Raw genomic sequence first — 22,991 nt, 5'->3', positions numbered from 1 at the left:
GGTGTAGCCTCTGAAAGATCGGTGTTAATCAGACTCAGTGTGGGTGCTGGGGGGAAAGCAGCCTGCCCACCAAGGAAGGTGAAACGAGGACCTCAGCTCTGAAACGCTGCTATGAACTTGCAGGAACTTTTTGGAAACCAGCTTTTTCTCCTCCCTTCCTAAAAAGGAGGAAAAAACATACTTGAGGTAGCTAAATGTCTCTGTTGCAGTTTTCAGCCTCCAAATAAGGTGCCGCATAATAAGTGCTGTCGGGATCCAGAAAGCTCTTTGCGGAGCAGGAGGGCCTGGCTCGGCGGCCCGTTCTGGAGCCTGCGCTGCGGGCAGTACTCCTGAAACGCCCTTAAAAGACTGGAGCACGCGGTGACTCATGTAGCAATGCATCGGGAGGAATAGTGCTTTGGTGGGGGTACCCTTAAGCCTGCTCATAAATCTGCTTTAGTAGTAATTGTGGTCTCTTCTGGCATTAAATACAGTGATTAAGTCTGAGCTAGCTGAATCAACTCCTGCTTCATGTCCGATAGATAAACTGTCTTTTGGGAAGATGTGTATTCTTTGAAGCTTTCAGAGCCTTTGATTAGCAGCCATGTTAACCAAACTTGCCAAAACTAAATCTGACCTCAGGCCTGAGTTCCTGTGTGGATGCCGCTCCAGATCAGCCGCCTGTACTTGCGCCTGCTGCAGAAATAGGTGATCCTGCTGTTTCTGCCTCACTTCGGGCCGCTTGTTCCTTCCCATGCCTGCACCAGGAGCAATGACCCCGTGGCCGTGAGCAGAGCTTGCTGATCCTCAGGAAAATGAATGTAACTCGTGGAGTGCCAGGTGCCTTAGTCCGTGCTGACCACGTGGTGGTTCTGCCAGCCTGCCTCGCAACCCCCTGCTCCTCAGGTGTGATTTATGGAGTGCTGGTAACGGGCAGCCAGGAAGGAGAAAAGGACTCTTGGTAGCTGGGCTGCTTGATGGGTTATGGATCTGTGCTCCAGCGTATGGACAGCCTGAGGCACTTGCAGGTTTCGGTGCAAAGTGCTTGGTAGAGAGATCGACTGCAATCAAACCTGCCTTTAGCTCCTCTGTGATACACTAAATACTGTGAGATATGCCTAGAGTTCAAGCCATGACATTTTTCCCAATTCTTACGATACTACTGTTTGTTCTTTCAGATAGTTCAGAATGTTCCTTGGAGCAGAGTACTTGGCCACAGTATTTCAGAAGTAGATGTACCTGTGGCGCATGTAAAGGCACTAAGGTCTTCCCATTTGCTATTCTGAAACGCTTGCATCTTCAAGCATATTGTTAGTTTAGCTGCAGTCAGCTGAACCCAGACTGTGTTGACTCTCCAGCCTGCCCTCCATTTGCTGTTTCAGTTAAAGCAGATCTATGTGCAGGAACTAGATACACGTGAGCCTCGCAGAAAGGTATTACTGCAAAGTTGCTTTGTTTTGGAGGCTAAGACAGGGAACAAGGCTGTCTCTGCTCTTAAAAATAAGTTAATTTACTCTATATTCTGGACTTTACTGCGCAGTACTAAGGGTCCTCCTTCCTCAAACTTTCAGTATAGAGTAGTCCTGAGGAACTTGGCTGAGTAGAATGATGTTATCCATGCTAACATTAAGAACTAAAGTTTTCCTTGTACTCAGGTGTGATTGGCCTTGCTCTGAAACAGGCTTGCAGCTCTTACATAGCTGCTAATACAACTTGATTACAGCAGTCGAATGAGGCACCATGACGAGCAAACTGTGGGGTGAAGGAGTGCAGAGCTTGCTGCGCAAAGCTCACCACAGCTCCTTCTGAAGAAAGTCATAACCTATTGTGCCTGCAGTTGGTTTCAAGATTGTTCTTATTAACTAGAAAATGTGTGTATAGGAGAACTTACCACTGTTAAAACTATGCTTTAAGAAACTCAATTTTTAGTTCCTTGGAAACCTAACATTTTCTAAGATGTAACAGCTGTTACTACAGATTTCATAAACTTCCAGATTCACTTTGTACCCCTTTGAAATGGGATAGAACCAAGGAAAGAGCTTTTACAGGGTCATCTCTATGTTATTTTTGGAGGCTGACGCTCTTTAAGATCCTACTTTAACAAAGGAATTTCTTCTGGCGATAGGTTCTGCTTTCCCTTTAACACATCCAGTCAGCTGGCAAATCTCTCGTGGCCAAATTGTCCCTGTCCGTCAAACAGTACGGACTGTTGATCCTGCAGGTTCCCAACCCTTCAAAACCGAGCCCCTAAATTGGAGCAGGAATGAAATTCCCATGAATGTAGTGCGTTTACTACCTCGGATGGTCTTTAAAGCAAGCTGAAGGTGATAGACCAGTACAGCCAAAATTATGCTCCAGTTTGATTGGGTCTGTTGCAGAGCGAAAACTCCAGAGCTGGAGACTTTCTGCAGTACCCCCCTTTTGTGGCTGTGCTCTGTCTGTGTCCCAAAGTCCTCAGCGTGGTAAGTAACCCATCTGTAAATGCTTTGGGGCAATTTCCTCCATCAGTGGCATGTTACTGGCGCTGCTGCCACCAGTAATGTGGGGTTTTCTGGTGCGTGCACTGTTTTCACAGAGTGTATGTAACCTTGTTCCTAGGAGGTGCCCATTTTCTTTCAGGCTATTTGTTTTCCATCTACAGAATTGCTATATATTTTTTATACTTAAATGAGAATCTTTGTGGAGAAGTACACTTCTCCTTGTAGGAGAAGTGAGGACTAAAGATCTTCCAAGTGACATGTTTTAAGCATCCCTGATCAGATAAGGATAAGGATCATGCAACTTCATTTATGTCCTTTTGTTACAATGAAGGACTTCACAGCAGAAGCTGGCTCCACTTTCCTGTTTCCACCTTGGTTTTGAGTAACTTTATCAAGGCCCCAGTTGGTGCTGCTGTTTCATGACATTTCACATGTTTCTGCTGGAGGTCAAATTCGTTTATCAAGTCCATCTTGGCCTGTACCTCATGCATGGCCAGAGAGGTGATGCAAGGAGCAGCCTCGTCTTAGGAGTCTAAAGCAGAAGAAAAGGAAGAAAGCCCTAAGCATCACTAAAAGCAAGTGGCAGACTTGAGACTGTTTCCCTTAGGCCACCTCAGTAACAAATTCTTCAGCAGAGGTGGGTGAACCTGGCTAGACACAGGTCTGCTTTTATTGTGTGTGATTCCCTTCAGGTCTCTGGAGCTCTGCAAAGTCCTTAGAGCAAAGCGTTACGATCAAGTCCTAACGGCATGCCGGAGGTTAATCTGTGTATTGCAGAAGCGCAGCACAGCCTCCGGATTCGGGAACGACCTGAAATAAACCAACCGTGACGCAACCGGGATTAGCTGCAGGGGTTAGCGTTCCCTACCTGTGCTTCTGTGGCCTTTACGTTTTATATTGACATTACATCTCTTGTACTCGTTACTCCCCGAAACCATTTTTGAGGTTACCTGGCACATCACTACTAGGCAACACTGTTTTCCACTGCATCATCAATGCATCTTGTTTGTAAGTGTGATATCTGTGCAACTCACTTGCAATTACATCTATTCAGTGGCTTTTGTAAAAACGATCCAAACATTTCAATGACTGTTGCTTATATGAATACTCCAAAATCAACAAATATCCTTGAAACTGTGCTGCTTGTCTTTTCTTAGAATAAAACTTGCCTTTTAGTACTGCCAAGGCAACTGAATAGATTTCATCCAATCTGGACCTGGCTCTGTACCTTTCTGGGACAAGAGGCTTTTGGATTGACACTTGTTGCAAATGTGTTCAACACCTGTGAATGTAACCTATTTATTTTGATGTTTAGTATGTGCAGTGAGGCACCACAAAGTTTGGGCAGTTGGCCTTGCTGAACAAAAAGTTTGAGAGAAACTCAGTGCTGCTTTTCCTTGTAAGAAAGGAACAGGTAAAATGTCTGATGGTAATTAGCAGCACAAACTTTTGTGCAACATCCTGGTTTGAACTACTGAGAATCAACTTGAAATGTTACGTTCCATGGTCTTACTAAAACCCACAGAAGCTGGATGGTCGGCATCCTGAAATACCGCTTTACCTTGCTGCTTCTCCAGAGGCTGGGCCCAGCTCTCTGTGTGGGGAGCGGGAGTCCGATTTCACAGCTACATTTTTGCCTAGCTAAATAAGGGATTCACTGTGCTGGGCTGCAAGCGGCTGCATAGAGAGCACAGAGCTGCTTATCTCTAGAAAAACTGGAAAAGACAGAGGCAGGGGAGGGCAGGACTGGGATTTCCTTTAGTATAAAAGAAAACCGGAGTGTTCCCTCTCTCCTGACTTCCCTAAACGAGGTGTGTTTGAGATGAATCAACTCTGCTATGCAGAGCAGGACGCAGTTCTTGCTAAGAAGTGTTTAAAATATTGGAAAGCAGCGGCTCCAGATCCCTAGTTGGATCTGCCCTGGAGTTAGTGTCCACGGTGCAGTGCAGCAGTCACCCCTGTACTTCAATGGCTACATGAAGCAGTGAAGTTAAGTACTTTGCAAGACCAACTCTTCTTTCCTGTGCAGTGTATCTGCCTGTTTATCGCTGTCTGCAGAAAGATCTGAGCTGCCAACAGGACTGGTGCTTTTGGCAGTGCCTCTGAGCTGTTCTCACTGCTGCTTTAAGATGGGATGTGTGCAGACCACAAAGCCATGTCTCCTAGCAGGGTCTGCATCCAGTTAGAGCCAATTACATAACAGTGGAAAGTGCCTGTTCCCGTAGATGTAACCCTAGAAAGGGTGGAGTAATCTCTGAGCGTTTGTGCTTACGATACGAGTACATCTGTTCAGTGCTGGGAGGTCTGCGCCTAGCCTGCCCGTGGTCCACGAGCCTGGCTTGTTAGCCTGTGAGTGCCGTGGTTGTCGCTGCAGGAGCGTTCACACCGGGCCTGCTCAGTGTCTTCCAGTGAAACATCTCTCTGATGCTGGAAACCACTGTTGGGAGGAGAGCGAGAAGAAGCTTATGTAGCTTATGAAGCCTTGAGTCATGTGAGTGAGATGCACATTTCTTCCATCTGCTGTTCAGGACAGTCTGCTTGCAACAAACTCCGTTGTCAAACTAATGCCAGTGGAAGCTGTGCCAAAGGGTCACTGGCCAGGGGGTGCTGGACTGCTCTGAGGGTAACAGCACTTTGGGAAAACCTCCTGAAATTGCAGCTGAGTTGTGAAGGGCTGGCAGAGCCAGATCTTGACCCATCTCAACTTCTAGCAGGTGTCTGTCTTGCCAGACCTGTTCTTGAGCCTCACTACTCCCAAATGGGTTCTTAAACCCTACCCCAAGGGGGAATCATGTCTTGAGTTTTCTTCCTGCTTTCTTGTCTGTCTATTTTCCAGCCATTTTCCTAACTTGCCAGCATCTAGGATGGCCCTGTCTTTGGCCAGTATAACAAACCATGGTGCAACGCTGGGAGGCTGGCATATTCCTGGGATTGTTCTGTGATGTTTTTGTGGGTAGAATGGGCTCAATTTTCTGTCATTTCACTAGCTAAGAATTTCCTCTGCACAGACTAGCTTTCTTTTTTTAATGGTAAGAATGCTGTAATATACAAAAAGCCAAAACAGAAATCTTAAAATGCATTGTATCTTCAGCCATGGTGAGCAGAACTTGCTTTTCTTCCAAGCAGTTTGTTGACACAGGCATTTTTTTTAAAGGCATTATAAATTTCTTTGAACTCTTTTCCATTCAGATCTGTTATATCTCCTCTTTTAATACTGTGTTTTGAAATGGTCCTGGGCATAGGTGGAGTCTAAGATAGTCAGCGAGCATTTGTTTCACATTATCTTGCTGGGTTTGGATTTTTTTGCCATGTCTTATTTATGCATCTCTTTTTTTAAAAAATCTCCTTTTATGCATATTCTAAGAGTGCGAATTGCGAGCTGCGAAGAGACGTTCCATATCTGGGCAGGAAGCGCTGCTGACCAGGCAGCCGAAAACGGGCAGAGGCTCGTATTATGGTTGGCCCCTGCACAGAGATGGAAATAAGGAGTGCCTCTAACCTCCCTTCACTTTTGAGGAAGAGAGAAATATGCTGTCCTCCAAATACAGAGATGTTGCTGTGCTTTACTAGTCTTTGAGAGGGGAGTCAGTGCCCAGGGAGGTCCAGGCTTGCAGGGAAAAGTGCAACTGGAGAAGCAGAGGTGAAGTGCTCCTTCCTACAAGCTGGGGGCTTGATGTGCTCAGCACCCTAGAAACTCATGGAGTTGCCTGAGTCTGCTGCACTTCCGCAGGCAGCGGTGGAGGAGGGCCACCAGCCCACCCTGTTTCCCATCTCTGGAAATTTCTGCTGCTGAAGCAGAGGAACCTCAACCATCTCTGGGGCCATGTGTCCAAGAGCCTCTGAGGTGTCAGAGCCCATGCTCAGAGCAGCCCCATGCACTGCTCTTGTGATCTCTGCTCCCTGATGTCCTATAGCACTGTCCTGTAGTTGTGTGCATGGTGAGGAGCAGCAAGACATGCTACTGAAAGCTGCAAGTGAGAGTGTCCAAGGGGATATGGAGATTCTGATTGCTCAGGAATGCAAGTTAAGCCTTGGCTAGAGCAGTGGAACAAATGGGAGGGCTGGTGGCTAAATCATCTGAATTTGTTTGTGAGCAAACAGCAGCTTGGGCTTCCTTCATTTGTTCTTCAAGAAACGGGTCCTCAACCTTTATTTTGAAGCTCCAAGGCAAGGATTGCCTGTCAATGCTGGTGGGTTTAGTTCTGCAGATGAAACAATGGCAGCTTAAGATAAGAGCTGAGACTCCACTATCTGACCCATTTAATTATATTTGTTTGAGCTGAGTAAACGTGTAACTGTGATTAGACTATAGTGAAAGTTTAGAAACAAACCTCTGGGGAGAGATTGGCAGAGCCACCTTGCCAAGTTGGAGGTGGGAAGGTGAAACCTGCCTTGCTTCTGCTGTTCTGATGAGCCCTGCGAGAGGAAGTGTTTTCTGCAGGGTGTTTTGTTGTGCTGGGAGGTTGTGACAGGGCCAGGTAGGGGCTGCAAGCTAGATGTTCCTGGGGCTGGCTGCCAGGTCCGTGCTGGCTGCTGTGTGCCTGCAGCCGAGCCATGCCCAGCCAGCCTGTATGGTGTCGGAGTTGGTGGCTGTATCTGCACGCCTGTTACCTTCTCGTACCCCAGGTCCTCAACGGCATTTGCGCTGGCTGAAGAACCTGTTAGCCTAACGGAAATTTTGGCAGCCCTTCAAGTGAGGGCCCCAGACCTGTCTCCTGCGTGAACTGTGGGCTGTTCAGTGCGTGGTGGTGTAGGGCAGCATCCTGCTGACCCCAGGCTCTGCGAGTCGCGGGTCGTGGTTCAGGACACCCGCACTGCCCAGGCAATGGACAGCCAGAACCACAGCAGCTCTGGGAGTCTGTGCCTCCGCAGTGGGACCGGTGTCTAACTTGGATCTGCTGGCTCCTGTAGTGGCTTTCCCGTCGGGTATGACCACGAAAGATTAGAGATCATGCAGTCAACTTGGGTGATAAGTAGTGCAAGCCTGCGTTTGAGATCCGATACTTGGATGGTTTGGTGCGTATTGATTTAGTAGGTGCTTCCATGGTGTTTAGACTCAGTAAAGAGAAGCTAACCTCAAACCTGGACCTGGAATATGAAGCAGAAACCATATTTAGACAAGTAGAATAAATTAATGAGTTGATCAAAAAAATCAGGTAATAAAGCAGAATATTGCATTTAAATTCTAATATGGAGCTCAGAGCTGGAGGCTGTCTGCTGCTTTGAATTTTGCGCTCTCACTTGTAGACTGAAGCATCCAGTTGTCTGGTTCAGTGGTCCCACAGGCAGGCTGCTGACCATACTTTACCGTTTGCTTGTTTCCTGTTTGGGCTTTGCAATGTAATTTTTCTAAATGAAATTAGTTAATCCAGATGTTTGTGTTTTTAAATTTAACACTCATGGTCCCTTGCCTATACTCAGCTTCTGTCCAACTCATTAGGATCAGAGTCTGTTTTTGAAAAAATAAATAAAAGTCAGTTAATAAAACTTAGTCAGTTTTGGAGCTGTGTGCCAGGTAGCCAAGCGGTCTTTGCTGTAAACTTAAATGTCATCTGTTCTTGAGCACTGGCTGAGAGGTGAGTTAGAAATGTCCTATTCTGTGGGTGAGAGGCACAGAGAGGGTGCGCGCACACGCGTGCACATTAAGACCCTTTTAAGCTGTATTGTTATGAATTCCTGGGATGAGAAGTCTTTTTTTCAGTGACTAATGCAGTGTTTTATAGCTGCTGTGATTAATGAGTTACAGCCCCTGAAGTTTAGTCTCCTATGTTTGTTCTTCAAAACAAGGATACAGCGATGTAAACTTGCTTGTCCTGTTATGCTGCAATGGTGATGACGAGAGAAATGCCTAGGTCCCGGCAACAGAAAATAGCACTGAACTTTGCGTCTGAGGTGGTACCGCAGCAAATACTTCATCTGTATCTATAAATGTTTCTGTAATCTTTATTTTATTTTTTATGGAAGAGAGAACCCGTGGGACGTAACCGTAAGAGTGATGGGAGAAATCTGGATGCTGCCACGAGGCCGCCCTCCCCATCGCGCGTTGTCCTGCTGCAGCGTGAGCGTGCGAGAGCTCGGTGGATGCTTGGCCCCGGGATTTGAGCCCCGGCTTCCAAAACGACCTGGAAAGACTAAGCTGTGGGGGAAAACTGAGCACAAATGACTGGCGTCCCCTGGGAGGAGTGAGCTGAAGTGGACCACTTTGTACCTTTGGGGCTCTGTTTCTCGAGGATGAGCAGTCCTCTATATAGACTTAAATTTCAGAGGGGGAAAGAAAAGGCTTATAAAAGCGCATAGAATGCCTTAAAACAGCAAGTCCAGGGTCCCGCAGTTTTTAGTCATCTGTTTATACTGGTTTTGTTCTTACTACTAATACTACACTTTCCAAGTAAATTGTTTCTTATATGCGAATGTCACCAAGTAAACTTCTGCATTCGAAAGCCGTGGAGCGGGAGCGCTGGTGCCGGCGGAGAGCCCGGCGTACGGCCGGCGTGCGAGCCGCGGCCGCGCTCCTCTTGGGGAGAGGAGCCTCCTCCGGGGCGTCCCGCGTAAAGCGGCGGCGTGGCGCGCCGCGGCGAGGGTCCCCGCCAACGGCGCGTCCTCCTCTCTTGCAGATGTCGGGGAGCCAGCCGCCGGCGGGCAGAGGGGCGCCGTGTTCCCGCTGCCGCGGGACCTGCGGGGGCTTCGAGCCGCACTCCTGGAGGTAACGCCTGCGCGCGCGCTCGGCCCGGCGGCTGCCGGCCTGGCCGGGGCTTCGGGGGCCTTTGGCTCGGCCGCGGAGCTGCGCTCGGCGTCGCGGCGCCCCGGGCAGCAGCTGCTAACCGCTTTGCGGGGAGGACAAAACTGAAGGGTCCGCCCCCGAGGCTGCACGCGGCCTGAAGTGGTCCCTTCGGTACGGGGCCTCTGGTCTTAACAGCGTGGGCCAGGTCGCGTAGACCTGCAGGGATGGCTGTGCAAAGGACTCTTTTCTTCCTTTTTTGGCTTTTTGTTTTGAGACAGTTTGCATGAAAGTGAGAGAAGATGCTCAAGCAGTTCTGGTAAGTGTATGCGATGCATAAGGTTACTGTCCCACGCTTCTGGAGCGAAGAGCTCCAATGGCCATGAAGAGGCTGCCTGCGGTGGGTGCAGGGGGCTGCAAGGTGAAACCTGTAACACTGCACAGGATAGCTGAAGAGCTGTAAAACAAAACAAGACTTTTTCCTCCCTCTCACTTCTCTGAACTGTCTATTTTTGTTCCAAAGCACAGCAGGCTTTGCCAGCACACCCCGGTGAAATGCATAATGGCTGAGGTGTGGAAATGTATTTAGGTCTGTGATCTGCTAACCTGAGTGCCTTTCTGTGCGCGTCAGCCCTCCTTCCCCGCTGCTCGCTGGCAGCTGCGAGATGCTGCGCGTTGCCCAGCCCCGCGTCGTGCAGGAATATTCCCTGCCGTTACACTCAGGGAAGGTACCCTGTCACGTCCGGTGTCCGCAGAGCTGCGAGAGCTTGGCTAGGCTGGTTTGGGGCTGGTCGGCTGGGGTACCAATACCAGCTGGTGCCAGCAGCGTGCAGCTGGTGTCCGTCCCCAGCAACGTTCTCGGGGAGACTTGGCACCAGTGCAGCACCCCGGTCGGAGCGAGGACCAGTACCTGCTTGAGGCTTGGCAGGGGTACGGGCACTACTGCCCTGCCTGGTGCCCCAGGACTTCGGTTCTACCTCCCGCCACATTAGAAAAGCAGGGAAATAAAGTCAGAGCCCAAGTCCCTGTCACTGCTTTGCAGCAGCTCCTGCCTGTGAGTGCAGGAGTCGGGGTTTTCCTCGCAACACCAAAAATGTGTCAAAACGGGTCACTGCCATGTCTCGCAGGAGCCAGTTCTCAGCAGTTCCAGCAAGACCTCACACCCTTCTCCTCTCCCCATCCCTGATGCGGGGACATAACCAAAAGGATAATTCTGCGCTTGTGGCAGGTGCTGTGCAGCATGCCTTGCTGTTGCGCTTGTCCCTGACGGCGTATGTGGCTGGAATAACTGGCAAAAGTAAAGCAAAGTCACCTTATTTCAGGAGCTCAGTGCTATGTCAGCAAAGTAGCTGTTGCTACTAGCTGTGCAAAGCTCAGGGATGGCTGCAATAACATGCATAGTGCCAGAAACACTGTTTGATATTTTATTTTCATTTTTTCCCCTCTTAAACACAAATTTAGGCAAGTAGCTGCTAATATCAGTAGCTAATGGAAGCCAACCAATACTGCATGTTCATCTGAGCTGTGGCAGTAAACTTCTGGCATGCCCTATTTGTTGGCAAACTGAAAAGGGAAAAACAACTGGGGCTTCTGAAGTAGAAGGGTTATATCCAGATGTCATTAATTGAACGACAATTAATGTCCTCTGAGACTGTTTTGCAAACCCTATACTCATTTCTTTGAGCTCTGTGAAGCTTTGCTGCTCTGTGCAGCTTGCCACCGTTGCCTCTGCGTGCTGGAGTGCGGCACAGTCTCTGCACACTGTGCTGCTTGTGGCACTTAGATGTTGTAGCAGGCTTCCAGATGGTGGCACTTAATTTGTGTTGTGCAGTCTTGAGTCCTAAGCTGCATGGAAATGCAAACTTTCAAAAGCTCATTTGGTTCAGTCACTACTGTTTATCTTAATTACATTACAGGCTAGCTTGAATCCTCTTTATTGAAGAATCATACTGAAATAGTTGGGGTTGCATCAGAGTGGGGTTAACCATCAGAAAATGGTTTCATAGACTTACCTTTCTATTTTATAGCCATTATAATTAAAACAGACATTTAGATATCAATTCTACTTCTAGAAGTCTCAGTTTTAATGGAGTATAAAGTGCAGTAACAGTGAAGGCCAACACTTTACAGCTGGGTACTACATGGTGAGGTTGGAAGATTAAAAATCCCTTTAAGCATCACTTAAAAGTTCATGGGAACTAACTGCAGGCTGGTAGGAACAGTTTATTAGTGCTACTGCTGTCGTTTTGCTTGGGATAGCACTTAGGGGTTTATAGTTTTATATTCCACACCACTGCGCATTCCTCTGGGGCATATCATGCTGGATTCCCGAATGCAGCTCGTGCCACATGCCACAAAAGCCTTTTGTTTTCTGTCGTAACCCTGTTTTGTCTTTAACCTTTTAAAGCAACTGAAGCTTGGTGGCTGGGCCCTCAAAAGATCGCATGCCTCCTGCGGTCCAGCTTATATCAAAAGGATGATCTCATTTGTTGCCCGCAGGAAAATATGCAAGTCATGCAAATGCAGCCAGGAGGATCACAGCCTGAGCTCTGACGTGGAAGACGATCGGAAAATTGGCCGCCTGTTATCAGATTCGAAGTACGCTACGCTCACCGCCAGGGTGAAAGGAGGTGACGGAGTTCGCATTTACAAAAGAAACCGCATGATCATCACCAATCCCATCGTATCCCGGAAGGACCCGACCTTCGACACCATCACCTACGAATGGGCTCCGCCAGGACTGACCCAGAAGCTGGTAAGGTGACCCGCAATGGGTTTGGCTGGTAGAGGAATGTCGCTTAATGGGGAACATAACTCAGCTTTGGAATAAAGTTACTGTGAAAAATAGTAAAACATATGGTTTGCCTCACAGAGCAAAAATGCGCGTAATGTTTAGTATTTTGGGAAAACCGCATAAATAACCAAAGTAGATGGAAGAGAGGAGTTGGTTGCCTCTAGTGGGTTCTTATAGGTTTGCTTACATTTCTAGGAGAAGTCTTAATGTGTTTTACAACTAGAAAGTTCACCACATCAGTATAGCTCATGCCCAAAAAAAACATTGCTGAGAAGAGAATCCATCTCTGCTGTCCTGCCAGTTATATAATGCCTGCACAGCCCACATAAGCACTTTTAAGCTCAGAAAACCCAAACTATATGTGGAAGCAATTCCTGCAGGCCTTTGCAGGATGTCTGAGCCTTGCATAACAAAGTCTGGGGCAGGATGTGATCATGCTCCTTAAATACACCCGGAGGAGGTCACCAAAGAGGGAGAGAAACTGTAACTACAGGCCAAGGCATGGGGAGTATGGAGCCCAAACGGGCTGTGAATTCACTTAAGAGCATGGAAACGAACCTCTAAAAGGAAAAAGGGGGTGGCACAGGCTTCCAGGAGGAACGGTGGAAAAAAGCTTTTTGTGCGGTTTAGCAGTCTTAACTTTATTTTCAGGATTGTATTGTAACTGGGGGAAAAAAGGGTAGGAAGAGACCTTTAGGGCTTTGACATCCCAGCAAGTAAGAGAAGCCCTGAGTTATCTGTTGAAAGGCTGGTCTTTTTCAAAGCTAGGTGTGGGACTGTCTTGAAGTGCTGGCCAACGTAGATGGAGGCAGTTATCTGTGACACTTCCAGTAATCTGGATTTTTTTCAGCCAACACTTCAGTAAATTATACTTGAGTCCATGTCTCAAAAGCAGTGAAATTCAATCGATGCAGAGAGTAGTCATGCAGCATATAAATCTCACTGCGTTTGTAAATTATTCTGTTTGAATGCTATGAAAATGGGCTTTAATGATAAGGGAGAAATAACTATCTTTATAGTAATTATTTTCTTTGCTTGCTAACATCAATACTGTTAGACTTGACTTGAGGTGCCATGCCTGTTTTTAACTAGCACTGTAACTGCTGCTCAGTTGTGCCTCTGCAGATAACTACATGGCCTGAAAACTCCCCTGAATGCAGAATTATTTCCTGCTGAATACAGCATCACCTAGGCCTTTGGGTTAACTTCCCACAGAAATATCGAAATGGAGCCAAGACCTGACAGCCAGCCGGCCGACAGTGTTTGCTTCATTTAGACTTGCAAAGCCCACGTAAATGAATGACAGCCTAGGCCTGTCCCAGGGCTCTTCCTGCGCTCCGAAGGTGGCCATCATCTCCAAAGGGTCAGGCCGTAGGTAGGGATCTCTTCAAGAGGCGGCTTCTGTTCCTACCCTTCCTCTTGCCTTTTGTCCTACCTCTCAGCTTAGATGAGTGCAAACCAGCTCTTTCCCAGCCCCAGGGTCTCCAGCTGGACCGAAGCTTTGCGCTGTTAGGTCTCTGTAAGTCCTAAGAAAATGTGAAACTCTAGGAGCTACTGAAACACCTTATCTGGTGTCTCTCCCTCATCAAGCTCGCTCTTTTCATGGAAAGGCATCACTTCAATGGAAAATATCCTTGCCCAGCAGCTCAGCACAGCCTTCAGACCTTACAAATCGGGGCAGCTGACCTCAGGCCGTATGTTTGAAGGGCCTGTTGTCATGGCAGAGTAACGAGAGGGATTCTGTGACCACCTGTCCCAGGGATAAGCTGGCAGCACCTCGTCTTCAGGAGACGGTCTGCCAGCACAGAGCTGGGTTACAGACAGTGAGGGTTTGCAGTATGCCAACTGCCCCTTGGGATGCAGAAGAAATAACTTACAGGCGCATGCCAAGAGCTGCAGCCTCCAGCTGGAAGCAGACGGAGGCACGGTCCCCTCTCCCGAGGCATTTGTTCCAGTTCTCCCTGTCACTTCTGCTGGGTCTGGGATGTAAAGGGCAGGGAACTGACTCCATTTTCCCCAAAGGAAGGTAACTAAATCAGTGCAGTGAGGAAAAAAATGTTGGATCTAAAGCTAGCACAGTTTGACTAATATTTAGGCCCTGAAAGGGAGTGTGGTGCAGGCAATGAGCGTGTGTTAGTGTGCAGCCGTGCTTGTTCTCAGTTCCCTCTGTGATTCCATTTTTCTAGCATCCTGCTGGCTTTAGTAGCTGGAGCTGTTTGCCTTAGAGTTCAATGCTGTGGAGCTTCGTTTCGCAGGGAAGAAGCACATTAGGACAGTACGCGCTAAACTGTAACTAGACTAACCTAAAAGAGCTAGATGGACATCTGTAGCCAGAAGCCTCCTGGATGCAGCTTCCAGCTTATGGATACTAATTCTGCCAGTCTCCACTGCGTAAGGTTGCTGGCAGAGCCACCCCTCCCAAATTCGCCACTGAAGATGGGATTTGTTTTTCTTACAGCTTAAACGGTCTTGACCAAATAAGAATGATCTCAGGCTTAAAACGGGCAGATAGCAAGTGTTCCACGCCATCGGGACGGTTGGAAAGCAAGCAAATGTCCTGCCCCGTGTTCCTTCCTGCGCCTACTATTTGGTCTTGGCAAGCATATAATGCAATTATGGGAATGAATGGAAGTGTTTTTAGGCATGTGGAAATAAGCTAGCCAGCACTGGACTTCTTGAGGGAAAGTATTTAACTCATTTTTAAACTGCGGTACTAAAAAAGTACATATTACACTGTCATTAGTGGATAGCTTTTGCTCTTCAGATTAAACTAATAGTTTAAAGCTGTTTGAAATTGCAACCAGGTTTTTTAAAAGAATTATTGAGAAAAAAATGTAAAATTGCATGCAACTACAAATCAGGGTGACAGACTGGATAGTTAGAGACCAACTCAGTTGCCTTCACCCTCTTGGAAAGACTGGTGGAAGGGGGCCTGCAGATCATACTATAAATAATTGTGTAGCTATGTGACCAGCCTGTGGTGCTAATTAAACCACTGTGCTTTAATGAGCAGCCAAGACTGACCCCCACTTGTTTGACTGACTGACTGTTTGATCGTAGCACTGCTGCTGGTAGCTTGCTCTTTCCTCCTCCTTCCCCCCGCAGCCCTTTGGTAAGAACTAGCACAGCTGGAATCTCTGTTTAACCAGTGTTTGCCTTCTGCAGGTCCCGGGGGAATTATGGAACTTGTTGAGGGATCGGCAGAACAATAATGGCAATTTTCCAACCTAACGTGATTTATTAGGCGTCGTGCCCAGCTCCAGATCTATCAAATTCTGTTTCTGCTGCTCAGAAGCAGGCTGCCGAGCCGAGCTGGCGCCTTCAGGGCAGGGCCCTTTTCTTGCTCCCGGCAAGAGCAGCCCAAGGCGGCTGCTTTCCTCGATGAGCCTGAGCCGAGATGTGTGCCCTCCGGCAGGGATGCGCCGCCGAATGCGGAGCGGTTACCCCTCCGCGGCATCCAGCGCCCGGCTTGCCGGCGAGCTCGCGCCCCTGAAAGTCAGCCCCTCAAGAGCGGTGGAATGGGATTCCTGCAGAGCTCGCAAGTGGGGAGGCTCAAAATGGATGTGTTTCATGAAGCTTTTGTAAATTGGCATCGTGTCTGGAAAGACTGGAAGATATCTTAGTTCAAGTGAGAAAAAATGCTCAGTAACTTTGAAGGCAACCTTGATAACTTCTGGCTTAAAGATGGACTTGACAAACTTTCAGGAAAAATTCTGGCTGCCAACGGTTCTCGTGATAGTTCAAAAGGGGCTTTTGCCAAAAAGCTTTCGGGGCAAAAGTGACTTGCCTCCAGTAATTTCCTTCTGAAGGCAAAGTGGAAACTTTGGGTATTTTTTTAATATTACTGTTTTGAAGTGGATGGTCCAATAATAGGAGGAAGTTCAGAACTTGTTTTCGTTAAGCTGTGCCTGGATAAGTTATGAAGTTAATACCAAAGTTCCTGGGGAAAGTGAAAAGAGCAGTTTATAAAATATCTGAGAAACCCAGTAGTTAACAGTGGTGAAAACTTAAAATGTTCTTCCTTAATTATCTGAGTTAAGGCAACATCATAAAGCATTTGACCGTAGTAATACACTATGGCAGCAAAAGAAGCAACTCTGTTGTCCTTCACTTCAGTTTTTAGTGTCAGGTTGAATTTTGTTTTCCTGATCTGTTCTCTAGACACATCTTGACCTCTGCAGTTATAAGTTTAAGCATTCCCTTGATCAGGGGTGAAATCATACTGCATGTCTGTGCTAGCCGTGCTGCTGACTAACATAATTCTGCTTTTGAGAAAGGCTTGACTTTGCTTTTATTTCATTTGTATTAAAAATGTAGGGTCTGGCCCTGGAGTGGAACAAGATGTCTCGGGTGCATCTGCTGGCACTTTGCTCTCCTGTAGCTCGGTGTGGGTGTATGTTAGCCTTGGCGCGTTTGTTGCAAGTTAAGAATTTCTTTCATTAAGATGCTCGGTTTTACTGCTCCCTGCTCGTGTTGCCTCTGCAGCAGACCTCAGTCCGACTCTGTCACAGCGAGCATGACTGCACAGCATCTAGACTCTTCTGTCTGGTTTTCCAGCTCTCAGGTGTTGATGGTATTATGTTTTGTAGGGCAATATCTGTGTGAGGCCTGGGATGAGCTTGAAGTGTGTGTTTGGGGGGGGGCGGTGTTTTGGTTTGGATTTTTTTTTCTTTTGCTTTTGTAGTTTGTATTAGGTCTTTGGACTTCTGTGAAAACCATCTTTGTAGCAGATTGCTTTTACAGCATCCTCCAGCTCTGTAAGCAGTTACTCCTGAGCAACCCAAGGCTGCAGCCCAGGAAACTTCCAGACATCAATCATCTGCTTGCACAGTGGCAGGATAAACTGTGTTTTGATGTCTAATGTCATAACTTGCAGCACCATTAACATGTGCTTCCTGAAACAGGGAAGAGGCCCTGACTCTGGTAAATCATTTATCTATTACTGTTGCAAAATTGAAAGAGGGAGGAACCCTGAAATATTTCTATTTGCCTGAATGTAGTCAAAGTAGAAGCTGACTTTGTTTCATATAAGCATGGTGGGTTGTTCAGTGCTGAATGCCATGTAAGCTTTCTTGGAGTTAAAGGGCTGCATCAGACTAGGCTATGTACAGTAAATAGTTAATCACTGCTCCATTTCATTAAAATTAAATTTGCAAATGCTGACCAAGTAAGAAACAAATTTAATGCAGCTGGATGCTGGTCTTTAAAACTTCATGGCAAACAGCCAACTGGCTGCCCCTTAGCTCTTCACACTACAATAGGAAAAATGCCTCGAGTGGGAAACTCCCTTTCCTTTAAGCTCCAAGCCAGACAAAGTTAACTGTACAGACCCCATCTTCCTGCAGATGTTAATCCAGCCTGGACACACCTGTGGCAAGATCACTATTTACTCTGCTTTTAAAGTAGAGGCTAGTGGCCAGCTGACTAGGGGACTTAACTTTGCAGACTGTTCCCTTACACTTGCTTTCCACCTTAGAAGGCAACTATAACCAAATACCTTCCCTTCAATGCATAATCCGTAGCCCAGTGAAGTTGGCTGTCAGTCTTAGAGATGGAAACTCGACAGTCATCGGACTACTACTTTTTTTTTCATGGATTAAGATTTTATGTGAACTATAAAGGTTTGGCTGCCAGTAGGTTTAGAGCCTTTTCTCTTAAACTGTCCAGATCATTAATATCTCACCCAAGTGCTGTGCGTGCCCCCCTTGGAGTGCATGAGGTTCTGTTCTCCATCGTGGCCTGTGGTGCCACCATCCATGATTTTGGGCTCATGGCCCTGGCTGGCAGCCCAATACAACTGCGTGGCCCAAGGAAGCGAGCTGGGTGCTCTTGTTACGGCCTTTATCTGTTATCCAAAGCACACTGGTACTCAGTGCGAGGGGAGTACGAAACCAGCTGCTTTTGGGTTTGTTCATGCATTTGTTTGCGTTTCTGGACTTTTCAGCAGTTTTGTTCTGTAATTGTCTGGAATATGGGCATCCTGATGTCAGCAAGGGGGAGCGTATGCTGAGATTTGAATGCAAACTAGTTACACGAGTGGGAATCGGATGGAGCTGTCAAAGCCTCCTTGTGTTGCTTCACACAGCTGGGAGGGGATGGGTGTCTGCACCTGTCCACAGCTGCCTGAATTCAAAGGGAGAAGCCACTTGCTTTTCATGCACTGAGAGTCCTGAGCCATTTCTCATCACAAAACCTGAAGACTGCTCTGCAAAGCTCTAACAAGTGCTCAGCTTGTCTGGCTGCTGAGATGCAATTTGTCTGAGCACATGTTCCACTTTAGATTGCTCATCTAAAGCTAAAGATCAAGGCACAGAATTCATACTGAGTACTGAATAGCCATGATGTTAATATTGTGTTTGGCAGAAACACTTCTGCATGAAGAAATTATTGCTTGAAAGAAATCTATCTGCAAGCCATGACCTTAATTAGAGTATCTTGTTTATCCAGACAAGAACCCTTGAAGTTGAGAAGAGGTTTCTGTTCAAATCAGAAAATATGTGAGGATAGGGGAATCCAGGCTTACCTAGCCTGGTGGGGACATGCGTCTCGGATGAGGTCCTTCCCTCTGCTTTGTTTCTGCATGGAGACTAAGAGCTCACCTGACACGCCTGGGACAGGGCAGGTGCTCCTGGTGCCAGCTGCAGGAAACCTGGGCCTCTGGGAGTGAGGGGTGGTGGGAGGCATTCCCCTGCTCTCCCGGGGAGCTGCGCACGTGGCACTCCATAAAACTGCTCTGTCCTCCAGGGAGGAAAAAACGCGGGTGATTGTTGACTGAGATCAGGTTATTGTCTGGCTGAGAATTGCAGCTGAAAATGCTCAGGAATTTTTCTGAAGCATGGCATGGAGCAGTTTGGGAAAGCCATGTGTTTCATGGCAGTGCATCCATACCATGAGCAGCATAGCTGTTTGCAGAAGTCGTGGTGCAAACAAAGCCCATGTTGCCCTGCAAGAAGATGACTTTGAGGTAACTGTGTGCTCTTGTCTCTGCCCTAGGCCATTCAGTACATGGAGCTGATCCCCAAGGAGATGCAGCCGGTGGCAGGCACGGAGGGCGCGTACTATCGCCGGCGGCAGCTGATGAGACAGCTCCCTATCTATGACCAGGACCCTTCCCAGTGCCGCGGCCTCGCTGAGGGCGAGGCGAAGCTCATGGAAGACTTTGTAAAGAAATACAAAGCCGATGCTCTGGGTGTTGGCGAGGTCGCGCTCCCTGGGCAGGGCGGCAGCACGAAGGAGGACGGGAAGCAGCAAGACAAAACCCTGGCTGCGAGCAAACCCTCCGAGTCCACCAACGGAGCTGTCGACAGCACGCCCGCGGGAGGGCAGGGTGTAAGTGCTGCGCAGGCCGTAACGCTTTTCCAAAAAGCTGTAGCGCTTTTCCAGGCTAGCCTAGCCGTGCTGCAATGCTTAGTTGCATCGTGGCTCCCATAGGTGGATGAGCAAGGTTGCAACCCTTGAGCACTCCATCCCTACTGTATCCATGTAATAGCCCTCAGGAGGGTTTGCTTTCTCTCCCTCTCTCCCTCCCTCCACAGCCAAAGCTGTGCTGAACCACCATGGTAAGTAAATGTCCTTCTTCTGTTATGGAAAGAGCCACTGATTGCCAAGTAACTTTGCATTCTTGCCAGCTCCGAAAGCAACTCTGGCCTGACATATCCTAGGGCAATCATGAGAAAATAAGGTACTCAAGATGAGACACTGCATTTCATTGCAAATTGGAGAGTTTTTCAGCAAAGCTTTCTAGACTAGTTCAAGTAGAAAACACAAGTAACAGTGCATGGTGTCTCAGTCTAATGCAAAGCTGTGAATGTGGACGTAATGCTCCAAAAACTAGTAACTCTGGAGAGCTTAGGCAACAGGCCATACCTCTCTCTGGACGTAAAAACACATTTCCATAGGGAAATGAGATTCTCTAACATCCTTTTAGACGTGTTTTCTCTAAACCCAGTCTAAGAGGGGTCTGGAGTGGCCATTGCGATTGTTGAACAGATGCTTGCCATAAAATATATTGAGTGAATGTATTTCATACTGGCTTCTGTGAGAATATCTAGCAGCAGAGGATTCAAAGCTGAGGAAGAAAAAGGCATATGAATGTTTTTAAGCAACATTTTTCTGGCCATTACTATACTGAGATTGTAACACATTAAGTGCAGTCAATTTTCATTCCATATTGGGTAATGTCTCCTGTCTACTATGTCCTTTTCCATTAACATGTATCTGACTTTTAAAGTCCAGTGATACAGTAAAAATTTATCACTATTGCAACAAAACATTGAATTGGACAAAGTGTAAGCTAAAAAATATCAGCCAAAAAAGGAAGGTTTCCATTAAGCTCATTAATAAAAGTCATCTTAGCAATAAGAGTTTATTTAGACTACGAGTTTGTGCTTCCAAATAAATACATAACTGTGATGTTATTCTCTGTAGAGTTTAAAGCATTATTTTTCTAGAGGCGCTAGCTGAAACATGGAATTGCCTCGAAACCAGGAGGAGTTGCAGGAGTTCCACGTAGACTAGCACGCTGTGCAGCTGAGTTCTGGGCAAACTGCAAAATGCTACAGTTTCTTGCCATGCCAAAGACAAACCTCCTATTTCCCACTCTAACCATCCAATTGTGATATGATCCATCATGCAGAAACTGATGCTTTTGAAGTGATAGGAGTTGGCTATGACCCAAGAAATGAAGTGTGCTAGGCTCCCAGAAGGCCTATTAGTTCTGATACAACTGCACTGGAAGGAAAATGCTGTCATTGAAAAATCAGACAGCAAAACTCCCTCTATCTTTCCATAGTTGCTTATGACTGTGTTAAATATTACTGATTTGGAGCAGTAGAAGGGTACCTCCCTGCAGAGCGAGAGAGGGCCCCACCCAGGCTAGGTGGGCCCTGGGCTGGCCTGGCGGGCGTCGATGTTCCCTGCTGCTCTGTGTGTCCCAAACCTTGCTTCTGTGAGGCTGCACGGTGCGATGCCATACTGTGTGTAAAGCAAGTTGTTTCCTAGCTGTACAGTGATGCTAACTTTTGAGTCCTGCTGTCCTTGCTAAAACATCATAAATTCCCATTCTTCCCTGTTACTGTAGCTATGCATGTTTTCCTCATGCAGTACTTGATATTTTCTGTTCCTAATGTGTCTCTAAAAAAGTTTTGTATTTTTTTCTAATGCAGGCTACATTCTTTGCATCAGTGTAATGAGAGATGCAAGCAGCCTCATTTAGGCATTTACCTTGGTTGTGGTTGAGGTATAATGTAAAGTTAGGAGCTGAACCTTTCTGCCTTGTTAATGGAAGGGTGAAGGTGCCCAGAGCACAATAGAGGCTAAAATTAAATACCATGAATATTCTTCATAGCCAAGAATGAGTCCTTGGAACGTGTGTTGTAGTTAATATGAAAGAAAGCCTTTGGCTTTACAGATATTCTGCAGCTTGCCTGGATTGCTTGAGGGCAGATCTCTTGTCTTGGTGCCAGGCTCGTCAGTCCCATCAAATCATATCCAATTCTGTGACATGTCTTTTTTTTTTTTCAAGAAATTAAAAGTTGCAAGTGTCATTCAAATGCATCTCTTAACAAGACAAACAGGGTAGCATGTAGATATTTTAGTCCTTGAGGAGATGGTCCAAGAGAGCTGCAAGTGATTATGATATAGCTCTTTACCTTGCACTGTGTGTGAGGGCAAAAGCAGAGATGTGAGCAAAATAAAAAGCTATCAAGGGAGAGATACAGAATGAATGTAAAGGGGACTGAGAAATGAAGTGTGCAAAGACACTGGGAATTTTAATGCTGGACAGGTATTCAGGATTGAAACATAGGCAGTAGAGATCTGGGTACCTCTGTACTTGTTTGACCATCTTCTACACGTTTCCTAAAACTGGGATACTAAATGTAAGCACTGTACCCAAGTGTGGAGAAATTTTCTTGGAGTCCTCTTCCTCCCTGCTCTCCAGGAGCTGTGGTTGAGCTGCGTGGGTTTGAGCAGTCTTCAGCGTGAGACATCTGCTGTGGATGAGTTTGCCCCTGAGCCCCAAGACTTTTTGAAGATATGAGTGCCTTTGGGGAGCGTAACGTGGTGCTGAATGGCTTCTTTTGGAGATCCTGATTCTGAAGCAGCCTGAGTGATGTTTCTTGATTGAGTCCACTAAAAGTAGGATGCAGATTTGAATCTATTTAATATGAAGCCTTTGAATGAACTCCAGTGGCTTGATTTCACCCTATTTCAGATTAGGATATCAGCCTGACCTTTATCATGATCATGATCAGGTGTAAGACTACCCTTGCTTTAGCAGAGAACAACCAAGAAACAAGACGAAACCATTTCCTCGGGCATTTGTGTGGTCCCTGTGCTAAGGTTGTTAAACCTCCCATTGCATGGCCAGGCCAGCTGTGTTGAGATTGGTGTGTAAAGCAAAACATACTGGGCTGGGGTAAATCACCATGAGGAAGGCATCTGAGTTCAAACAACCTTTTGAACTCTTTCATGCTGCAGGGAGGGGCCCCATAACTGGAACAGGCCTGTCTTTCTCTTAGCTGCGTGTTTTCCACCAAGCAGAAAATAGTCTGTAACCCTCCTGGAACTGTAAAGTCTACTGTTACAAGCCTGTATGTCGGAATAAAATCAAATGGTAAAGTAGTCGATCAAAATGAGCTATTGTCCCTAAAAGACTGAGGCCAGCGATCTAACAGCTACTGAATGGAAGCTAAGCTGTGTTCAGGGAGCTTCTACCGTGGAAGCCGTGGCTGTAAAATAGCAGCAAGGGAGAAAAACAGCTTAGCCAGGAGACGAGGAAGGACGCTCTTGGCCAGTGCCGCGGGTAGCAGTGCTAATAAAGTCCTCACTCATCTCCCTACACAAGGGAGTAAAATGAGTACCAAGCTGCAATCCAGTCTGAAATTTGAAGACCTGCTTTTTATTTTTTTGTGGTAAATGGCAGGGGAATAGAAATTATAGAATGCTTTTGATGCTTAGTGAAAGCCCTGTGAGTAATTCTCATAGAGAGAAAGAAATAAGATGCTTTTTAGCTGTTCTC

At 46.9% G+C, this 22,991-nt stretch overlaps 1 protein-coding gene across 3 annotated transcripts in view; it reads left to right on the top strand.

Annotated features, from left to right (window-relative positions):
- The window catches only part of LMCD1 (LIM and cysteine rich domains 1), a 40,372-nt gene that overhangs the window by 8,618 nt on the left and 8,763 nt on the right, over positions 1 to 22,991 (top strand). For 2 of the 3 annotated variants that reach the window (XM_062585977.1, XM_062585976.1), the window contains exons 2-4: positions 9,074 to 9,162; positions 11,677 to 11,932; positions 18,965 to 19,300. In XM_062585977.1, coding sequence (XP_062441961.1) covers positions 9,074 to 9,162; positions 11,677 to 11,932; positions 18,965 to 19,300 — 681 coding nt within the window. Of the gene's footprint in view, positions 1 to 9,073; positions 9,163 to 9,419; positions 9,497 to 11,676; positions 11,933 to 18,964; positions 19,301 to 22,991 lie in introns of those variants that run through there. The other variant, XM_062585978.1, reaches the window with a different exon arrangement.

This window comes from Rhea pennata, chromosome 12, assembly GCF_028389875.1.
Source record: "Rhea pennata isolate bPtePen1 chromosome 12, bPtePen1.pri, whole genome shotgun sequence".
Taxonomy (NCBI): domain Eukaryota; kingdom Metazoa; phylum Chordata; class Aves; order Rheiformes; family Rheidae; genus Rhea; species Rhea pennata.
Note: the sequence above shows the minus strand (reverse complement) of the source record. Positions and strands in the feature narration are given on the sequence as shown.